The 10,795-nt window shown below is 40.1% G+C and overlaps 1 protein-coding gene across 1 annotated transcript in view; it reads left to right on the top strand.

Moving 5' to 3' along the window:
- Positions 1-10,563, top strand: part of PDGFRB (platelet derived growth factor receptor beta) — a 152,824-nt gene extending 142,261 nt beyond the window's left edge. Inside the window, exons 23-24 of the mRNA XM_061617357.1 lie at positions 849-963; positions 1,317-10,563. Coding sequence (XP_061473341.1) covers positions 849-951 — 103 coding nt within the window. The 3' untranslated portion in view covers positions 952-963; positions 1,317-10,563. The remainder of the gene's footprint in view (positions 1-848; positions 964-1,316) is intronic.
- Positions 10,564-10,795: the final 232 nt, after the last annotated feature.

The following is a 10,795-nucleotide window of genomic DNA, read 5'->3' as shown; positions in this document are numbered from 1 at the left end:
CTCTCTTCCCCACCCTCTGGCTGTTGTCTTCTTGTTAGCCCCAACTGGCTTCAGCTGGCACCCAGGCCTTGCAGGGGGTAGCAACTGACACCAGAGGAAGCCTGCAGATGGAATTTTGCAGGAGGCCACAGTAGCAAGGTGTAGGTTCTGCTGGGTTTCTCTCACCTTCCTATTTTTATGCTGTTTTTAAATGAAATAAACACCAATCTTCCATAAACACTTAAAATAATGGGGAGCAGAAAAGCCCAACGTAGTGGTAGGAACCACTGGCCCACTGGACTCTCCCCCAGCCATACCCCTCAATATCCCTGCTTCACTGACTGGATATTGGGCAGGCAAAGCTCTGTCAGCTAAACTGCTTCTGTACTCAATGGCCACTATGGAAGCTGAATGGTCTTGTTTCATCCTGATGTTGCCTTGAAGTGGTGGTTCCTGAAGGCCATTGCTTTTCCTGGTGAAGCACCTGAAATATCAGAGCACCTGGAACACTTTGAAGTAGTGGTTCCCAAAGATCCTGATGAGTATGGATCATCATGATGAATTGGAGAAAGGAATTTTAGATGGAATGACCACAGATTTTGAAACCCACCCTTTTTTTGTCTTGAGGACCTTTCATTATAATCATTAAATGGTCCTCAGCTAGTGTTCAACATGTTTATTCCATTCTGGAGACTAGGAAAATGACTGTCTGCAGCTTTTTACGAAGTTATTGGGTGTTTTTTTAAAAAAAGAGAGAGAACTGGATTGAGAAATCAAAATGGCAGTTCACACGGCATCCTGCTAAGACTTTCATAATGAATTAACTCCTTATTAAGCTGAAACTTAATTCTCTCTTTTTCCATCTTTAGTTCTTCACTGAATGAAGCAAACACATCGTCTACCATATCCTGCGACAGCCCTCTAGCCCCACAGGAAGAAGAACAAGCACCAGAACTAAAGCCAGACTACTAGGATTATTAGAGGGTGTGTGTCTGTGTGTGTGTGTGTGTGCATGGTGATGGTGGGGAGTTCTAGTCACAAATTGGTGCATCCCTGTCCTTCAGCCCTACCACAAAACACTATTCCCTTCCTTCCCTTTCAGCCCAAATTAGAACCCAGAAATTGCAACACTAAAGAGACTTTCTATGGCCAGGAGTACATTCATACCTATCAGTAAGACTGCAGACTAAATCAACATAATCAGTGTTGCACAGTAGTTTATATGGCTCCTCGCACTTCTTAATTGACATTGTTTTCATACTGTTGCCTAATTCATTCTCCTCCTCTAACTAGGAATATCACACAACTTCTATGAAATGTCTCTCTTTCTTTAACAGCCTCATTACCTGTAGGAGCGGAATGAATTTGAAGATAAAACCAGCCTTCTCACAAGTAAACCATGCCCCCATTGCATCAAGCCAAAGAGAAGGCCCCACTGGTTCTCTTGAAGAGTGCCTTTAATTGTTTTACTTTCTATTTTTGCAATTTAATTTTTGAGATCAAACACTGTTCAATGAATTTCCTAGTTACTGGACTATTAAAACTCATCCTGAAAGTGTGGATGGGGTATGCATATGTATGGACAGGGTTTTGTTTTTGTTTAAGCTTGCTTATAAGAGACATAGAAGTAGTCTGCCCACAGTTTTATCTAATTTGCAAACATTGAATGGATTCTCTATTCAGAGCATTATGATGATGACCAACAGAAGAACAACCTTGGACATTCAGTTGGGTTTTGCTCTTCCTTTCCTGGGTTTTTAGGTGCTTTGGCTGAGTAGTCCCAATGTTGCAATGGTGGTACAATTACAGTTACTGTACTCACAGATCTCAAGAAGCAGAGATTGCGTAGACCAGACCTAAAGCAGCAATTCTATTGTTCAAGGGCATACAGAGGAAATGGAAACTGACAGCTAATGACTAAACTGTGGCAACAATTGGACATTCCACTGCTGCATTTCTCTGCATGCGATCTTTTCATCATACTTCTAATTTTAAAAGGAACAAGTGGAATTATCCAAGGCCAGTATGAAAAAATGGCTTTCTTTTGTAGTGCACCTTATGAGAAAAGGGAAACTATACTATCTTTGTTTTACCTTGGAGGGTCACTGACAACAGCTGTTGGTGGTGAGTCCCATTCTGCCTCTAGGGGGAAAGGAGAGTATTGGCAGGTTCCTTTAGGAAAAATGCAGGTTGTACATATGGCAGGTGGCAGCCTTTGTCAACCTGGTGCCCTCCAGATGTTTTGGACATGCTGGCTAGGGTCGATGGGAATTATAGTCCAAAACAACTAGAGAGCACCAGCTTGGTGAAGACTGTCATATGGTATAGGCTGCATCTCATATCAGATGTATCTGGAGAACCTTGTTTGAGAACTAAGCGCTGGGAGATGCTGAGGATGCTAAGATGAAATGCTACCCCAAAGAGGAGCACTAGGTGGTGAGTGAGTTTCTTCCCAATATATTATGTTTAAGTGAATCATGAAAAATTCCTGCCAGTGTGCCTGAGAGCCAATCTACATATTTGGCAGAATGAGCTAGCAGACTTTTATCCCATGGTACTTCAAACTGCAGGTGGGATGTCTAAACTTTTTGATATTCCTTCACATAAAAAACAGCACAGAATAGCCATGTAGCCTTCTCTTTCACATGCTGGTTTATTACATGTAGAGAGGTGTTTTTTTAATGTGGGAGAATATTCAAAAATATGATTTCTCACTGTGGTTTAAAGTAGTGCATCCATCCATGCATCCTCTCAGGGCCAAACTAAATAATATGTGAAATGTAGATTGCATTTTGTGTATGTAGTTTTTTTTTAGTGTCCAGGGAAGGGGGTGATCTAGATTAGGACTATATTGTGGGGAGGGAGTGGATTAAACCTTTTGCCCTGTACTGTAGTTGTGATGAAAATCACTCCCCCCACTGAAGCCACTATTCGTTGCCAATAGAGGCAATAGCAGCTTTCCTCCCATGGCTAATATCACCACTTTGGGGTGGGAGAAATTTTAATCAGGGCCAAGACACTAGGGAAAGAGTAAACCACCTTCCTGTGCACAGACCACACTGTAATCACCATCCCCATTGGCTGTAAAGTTTTAAAAGATGCATCTTCTGCATTCACAGATTTCATATACCGTCTAGTTTCACGTACTATCTGGCTTTCATCCTTCATAATCTGTAGATTAGCTCCAATCTTGCCTCAGCCACAAAGGCATCAGTTGAAAAACTGTTTTTCCCTAAAGCCTTCCTCATCCACTTTCATGCAGAGTTGACTCTAACATCTCTTCCTGTCCATGCATTCTGGTTGATGTTAACAACATTTTGTGGTCACCAAAATGTTGTTTATTTCATTTTTATTAAAAAAACATGGATATATATGCAAGGGGGGCAGTATGGGTTTTTCCCTTTTAATCTGGTCAATCCCTCCCCCTCCAAGAACCCTGTGAAATGTAGTTTATGAAGGGTGCTGAGAGTTGTTAAGTGACTCCTGTTCCCCTGACTGAACTCCAGTGTGGTTTCACAGTCAGCCCCTCTTCTGGTGATTGCAACTCTGTGAGGAAACAGGGTGTCTCTTAACAACTCTCAGCACCCCTCACTAACTACACTTCCCAGGATTCTTTGGGAAGCCATGACTGTCTAAAGTGAAATAAAGGTCTGGTGTGGATGTGGCTAGGGACAGCTTCGGTTTAAATTTGGGTGGGAGACTACTTGTGTCTGCTGTAGAATAAAAAGGTGGGAGAAACCCCCCCCCCAAAATGATACTGTTCACAATGTTTTCCTTTTGGAAAGGAAATGGGCTTTTCCTCTGCCCAGTGCCCACCCATCATATCTCCTCCCCTCCCCTCTGCACCTTCCTCCATACCCCTACTCTTCCTCCCCTTCCCTTTTACCTATCCTAAGCATGATTGCAGGGAATAAATCCCATTGAACTCAGTAAGTATGCAAATGATCAATCCATTCTCAGCAAATTTGCAGGATTCTATTTCTTACATCCTGGATTAAAAAGCAGAGAAATTCACTAATAGGCAAAAAAACCCCACACTTGCTATTGAAGAACCAACATATAGCCAACATATATTTCTATCAAACGTTAAAAAGCAGGGAAATTGAGCAGCTATAGTGAATGCACCAGGGGAACGGGAGACCTGACCTCCTCTCTGAGATCATTGTACTGCCCTACAAATTTGTAAAAATGCAAACACAATTTGGGTTGGTCTTTTACAGTCCAATCTGCTTCCTGTGTAGCTCAGAAGAATTTGTTAACATGTGCCTCTGAGCATATGATGAGTGGTGGCAACACCTGCAATCAGCCCAAATAACAGAAATGTGACATGTGCTGTGCTGATCTTGTTTTAGCAGGGAGGAAGCAACAATATCAAGACAATTGATATAGTTCAGATAGTCACTTTAATTATGTTTGATCTACTTTGCAATTTTAGTGAAGTTTCCTATAGTAAATCATTTTCTTTTGCTTCTGTTTCTGTGAATATGTGAAGTACAGCAACACGTTGCATAATTTACACTAAAAAAAATCCAAAAACAATTGTGGAATAATGGCACTGACTATTGTGCAGAATAGTCTCCACTGGACATGAGGAGAGTCTCAGTGGGAGGTGAAATATATTCTAGCAAATTTCTAGGTGTGCTCTATGTTTTTAACTGACCATGCCCAACCTTCCTTAAGTGGAATGGTTTAAGCATAGCAGGCTGAAAACATGCAGCTTGGGCAGGCCAAGTTTGTTTTTTCCAACAGCTAGATTCATTGCTTAAGTAGCAACATATTGTAATCAGTCTGATTTTACATCAGACTGCAGTTTCAGATTCAACTGTTAATTCTCCCAAAATAGAAATAGAATATAACCTCCAATTTGAAACACAAAAGACTGTCTTCACCATCATAAGATATTTACCAATAAAAAGGCATTGAAATTAATAAAAATAAATTTGACACAGATTTCTAGGATGAATAATGGGAGAAACATAGTTTTCTAGGTTAGATTCTTGGTAGGAACAGTAGTAACACAGGAAAGAAGCAAAGCAAGAGCAATACCAACAAACATACAAAAATGTAATTCTCTCTCTTTGGAGATGCAGTCCTGATCACCTGTTTTTTGCCTGTTAGTATTACCATAACATGGACAACATTTAGGAATCTATTTTTAACCTGCTGTTTACAGCCTACCTTTCCATCTCGAGACTTTCTCTAGTTAATCTGGACTCACATCACACGTTTATCCCATCTGATTAAAACAGTATTAGCCCAATGGGCTTAAGATTTTTCCCTGGTCAGAGACTCGTAGTTCAGTGGTAGTCCTCAGGATGCTTTGCATGTAGAAGGTCCGGGCTCAGTCTCTGGCATTTCCACTTAAAAGGATCAGGTAGCAGGTACTGCCTAAGATGTTTACTGAGATCCTGGAGAACTATTGCCAGTCAGAAGAGTAAGTGGACAAATAGTCTGACCTGATGTAAAGCATCTTCCTATGTTCTGTGATGGAATTTTAGTGTAACCTGAAATATAGCCCAGCATTTTGAAGAGCACAGTTGTTGTTGTTGTTGTTATGTGCCTTCAAGTTGATTACGACATGGTGACCCTATGAATCGGTGACCTCCAAGAGCATCTGTCATGAACCACCCTGTTCAGGTCTTGTAAGTTTAGGTCTGTGGCTTCCTTTATGGAATTAATCCATCTCTTGTTTGGCCTTCATCTTTTTCTACTCCCTTCTGTTTTTCCCAGCATTATTGTCTTTTCCAGTGAATCAGGTCTTCTCATGATGTGTCCAAAGTATGATAACCTCAGTTTCATCATTTTAGCTTCTAGTGACAGTTCTGTTTAATTTGTTCTAACACCCAATTATTTGTCTTTTTTGCAGTCCATGGTATGCGCAAAGCTCTCCTCCAGCACCACATTTCAAATGAGTTGATTTTTCTCTTATCCGCCTTTTTCACTGTCCAACTTTCACATCCATACATAGAGATCGGGAAGACCATGGTCTGAATGATCCTGACTTTAGTGTTCAGTGATACATCTTTGCATTTGAGGACCTTTTCTAGTTCTCTCATATCTGCCCTCCCTAGTCCTAGCCTTCTTCTGATTTCTTGACTATTGTCTCCATTTTGGTTAATGACTGTGCCGAGGTATTGATAATTGACAAGTTCAGTGTCCTCATTGTCAACTTCAAAGTTACATAAATTGTCTGTTATTACTTTAGTCTTCTTGATGTTCAGCTGTAATCCTGCTTTTGTGCTTTCCTCTTTAACTTTCATCAGCATTCGTTTCAGATCATTACTGGGAAAAGCACAGTAGCCATATATACAGCAGTTCACTGAACTATAGCTGTATTTGGGCAGATATGCTGTACTACACCTGGGGTTCCTTGACAAGGATGAATAATCTGATTCACCTTCTCCACTAACCTGAACATTTTTCAGTTTCATATCTTAGTAAGACAGTGGCTCGCCAGTGCTGCTGCAAGAGAAACTGACTCCAGCCAAGACCAGTGGAACAGCCACTGTATCCCACCTCCACCTCTGGGTTGAAGCAGCACCAGTGAATGTTCCCATAGCTACTGTAGCATAGTCCAAAAACCATTGAAAACTGACCAAGGATTAAGGTTCAGTTTTTCCATGGAGCCAAAGTCCTTCCCAGTCAAAAGCTAAATGGGAACAGATTTGTCATTAGGAAAACAGAGAAAATCTAACAGTCTCAGGGCATTCTAATTTCTATTCGTTGTTCCAAAAGGCTAGGTACTGTGTTTTTCATATGCTGCAATTCATTCTTGCTTGCTAGACCCCAGTTGCTAGATGACATCAGACCCAATGGGTTCTAGCTAATAAAACTTTCACACTAGGTAGAAGAAAGCTGAACTTCACAGGTTAGACCCTTGACATTGGCAAGACTAGACGGACAGCAGAATATGGTTAACCAAAGAAACCTTCTGTTTCTATAACTTATAGCCATGATTTGGCCTATGATTTAAAGAGGACCAATATTTCTCATCTGTATTTTTACATTACTGTCATTTGGGCTTGCTTGGCTTTATTTTATTTAAAAGTACTGGCTAGAGATGAGTCAAAACCAAATCCCTACATCATGACTGAAACATGCTACACTTTGAAATGTCTCAAATTCAGTTTTGCAAGTTTGGTCTCATCTCTGGGCTGTTGTTATAACTTCTATAATATTTTAATCTACAGTTGTTTCAATGCTATCAGTTCAAATATAAGCACCTTCCTCCAGCCATTAACTACTGCTATGTATGTAGCCACAGTATACCAGAGGAATATTGTCACATTATAATGTTATGTTTTTAATTTTTAAAAAAATGCTTATGAGATTGATGTGCATGCAGTTTTTTATCTCTGTCTTTATGTTTCTCTTTGACTGTGTTGTTTTTACTAAGTGAGGAAAGTAGAGCAGTGTAGAGTTTTATTTTTGTTGTTGCTGTTTGATCCAGATTATGGTCGGCTGTAGTTGTAATAAATGAGTTGCTTTCTTCCAAGGACCAACAGGTCCTTTGTAGGTTGAAGGACGGGAGATAGAAGTGCAATTAAGCAATTTTATTGAAGTTGGCCAATGCTGGCATTTAAACTCACTCTTCGTTGTCTCACCAACTCCCTGAGATGAGCAGGCCATTCAGCAACAGTATGGAGTTTGGAAGCTAGTGAACCCACTAAAGTGAGGGTTGGCGAATCAAGCCAGTTTCTTTTGGTTTGTAAAATTTTATAATTGCCCCGGGAAAAAGGAAATCCTTTCTCAGATCGCTATTTACAGACACTCATCTAATGCAAATCTTATTGACAGTAATTATGGTCATTTTCAGCCTGTTTGTTCATACAGAACAAATAAAGAAAAACTCCCCCCTTTTTTCTTTCAAAGCATCTTTAAAGCAGTAATTAACAAACTGTTTTAAAAACCTGGTTGTATATTGTTAGGAACAATGAACAAAATGTAAATATGAGCCCAAAGCATTCATCCACAGAAAAGGCTGCCCACTGAGTCTCTGTATAATTCACTGGTGTAGTACTGTCTCATTGACTCAGCAGAAGCACAGGCAGAGGGTGGACTCCCCTTTTCTAAAGGTTTTGAGAATCAACCCAGAGGAGGAAATTTCACTGGGGATATTTCAGTATTAGGATCATTTGAACACCTCTAAAAGGGCTGATTGCATGTTATGTTTTTTTCTCTGGACTTAAGGAACCAGAAAGAAAGTGGCCAAATATGTTTTTTGTAATGCTGCCACTATTGGGCACAATTTTGATAAAGCAGGTTGAAGAACTTTGCTGTGCATCAAACTTTTTTTTGATGTTACAAAGGTTTCCATTTTCTCCTATCTTGCTACATGTATCTTAAAGTCACAAATAGGGAAAAGTTGAGATTAGAAATGGATCAGAATATATCTCTTCTCCTTCATCCCACAAATTTGTTCTCTGTGGAAAAATTGCTCCACTTTTCAGACACCTTTTTACCACTGCTGAAGGCTTTACACCAATCCAAAACAAACTCCTGTGATATTCTCTCAAAATGAAATAATTGGTGTCGATCAGTCTACAGAACCACTATGTACATACAGAGCAGACAAAACATTGTTCCTTGCCCTGATGTGGTTTTCAGAGACTATTGAATAGATGCTTGACTTCTAGGTCAATCCCATAGAGCTGGTGATCCTAAATAAGACGTGGGAGTTGTCTGTATCCCATTTATTTTCCATTCAGAGAACAAGGTTGCCCCATTTGGGAGGAACAAGATTAGGCTCTGTTTGGGTGGAAGGGCAGGATATTATTATTATATATTATATATAATAATAATGATAATAATAAACTGTGACTTTTGACATTGGCTTCCTGTAGGTAGCAAAAATGCTTCATGACATTTGGGAATAAGCTGGAAAAGTACTGAGGATATATAGCCAGACTATATAGCATGATTTGGTACTGGCAATAATTCAAAGAGTTGATTTTGTCTGAATCTTATATCATGATTTGTCCCTGACTGATCATGTTTTGTGTTTTGCTTCCTGAAGGTTTTGTAGGAAAATTAACTGAAAAAGACTTGCTATTAGCAGTTAGCCTGGGTCAGTGTCGCAAGAAGTCCCTCTTTCCAGCCAGAGTTCTTCCCTTCTATATTTTCCCTTTTTCAAAATAACATTTTGACTTTGTAACTTAATTTTGTGCAGATGCATCAGTTCACCTTGCTAATTTCTTCAGCTCATTTCCTGTTTGCAGAGGGTAGAGAAAACTGATTATAAGCCTATTCACTCAAATGGTCAGCAACCAGTATGCTCAATAATCCAGGCATTTAATTCAGACTTGACAAACTGAAGTCACCAATTAGGCCCCAACCAATTGAGAATGACTTGCACACTGGAGCAGGTCTCTGTGTGTAGCCTATGCTCACTGCCGATTGCACCCAGCAGCCCAGCTTGTGCCTGCAGAATGTGGTGCTGATCTAGATATCTGCATGCACAGGAGAGAATGTAGCTTGCTCCGTTCTGGAGGGGATCAAGTGCAGTCCAGCATTCCCTTCTCCTTCACCTACACGTAATCCATAGGAATGGTGGCAGATCTGTGGTCTATGGACCAGGAGTGAGCAAAAGGTTTTGTTCCTTTTTAAAAACTTGCAGTGCAACACTTGACTCTGAAACAAACTATTTGGAAGAAGTGTCATAGTAATGAATAGGGCTTACTTCGGGGAAATGTGTTTAAGCGTAGAACTACATGCAGGAGGGGAATATTTTCAGGGAGCTATCAGCTGGTAGGAAGGAAGGGTAACCCCTCCCACTCCTGCCACTTCTACCCTGCAACTGATTGTCCACCTCAGCTGCTTTTCTTTAAGCCAGCCTTATTTCTACTTTCAGAGTTGGGGGGGAGGATGCAGAGCTTGGCAAAGTTACTTTTTTGAACTACAGCTCCCATCAGCCCCAGCCAACATGGCCACTGGATTGGGCTGATGGGAGTTGTAGTTCAAAAAAGTAACTTTGCCAAGCTCTGAGCAACAGCCAGGGGATATTTTCAGAGAAGAATTGATGAGCAGGGGAAGGTTAAGCAACCCTTTCCCATTTCATAGTTTCTCCTGCAAGTTTCCCCTCCTGACTATTATTTTAAGTGTCTTTGTAAAATCAACCAATCCAGCCTTAATTGCAGGAAAGAAATCTGAGCCCAGGGTGTCCTGAGCTCTAGAGATCTATGCATCAGCCACACTATAAGATGTATGTTTCCAGAACCCACCCCATTCTTGTGATTAAAATATGTTTTAATTCTTTTTAATACTGTATTTTAGATTTTGTAACCCGCCCTGGGACCTATTGGTAAAGGGCAGGCAATAAATATAAATAATAACAACAACAACACCAGTTGTTGTATCTGGTTAGAGCTATAGAGACTTTAGCAACTGATAACACTCTCTGAATAGGAAGCAAAATCCATTTCTTTTCTTTTCCTAAGGCATTATGGGAGTGAAATACGGAAAGGTGTTTTGAACTAAGGTACCAAAGATTTTAACATTATCCTAGGTTTACAAATATATGCTAAGACTCCTATTAAGCCACATTTATACCAGTGAGATTATATTTTTATGCTGTAAACTTGTCATATGTGTTTTTTAAAAAGATTTTAAAAATTAAAATAGCTTCTTTTTAAAAACTTGATGGTTCTCTGTGATCTTACTGCAGCCTCTTCCTATGTCTTTGAAAACATGAGGGTTAAGGAGGTTTCTCATGAGTTTCTTGGCAAATAAATTAACAGCACTGAACAGAAGAATGTTAATATGATTAGGTGCCATAAGGCTCTTTGTTGAACATGGTGAGGGTAACCTTGGGGCTTAG

The sequence above is a fragment of the Rhineura floridana genome, chromosome 3, assembly GCF_030035675.1.
Source record: "Rhineura floridana isolate rRhiFlo1 chromosome 3, rRhiFlo1.hap2, whole genome shotgun sequence".
NCBI lineage: Eukaryota > Metazoa > Chordata > Lepidosauria > Squamata > Rhineuridae > Rhineura > Rhineura floridana.
The sequence above is the reverse complement of the archived record's forward strand: the minus strand, read 5'-3'. Positions and strand labels throughout refer to the sequence as shown.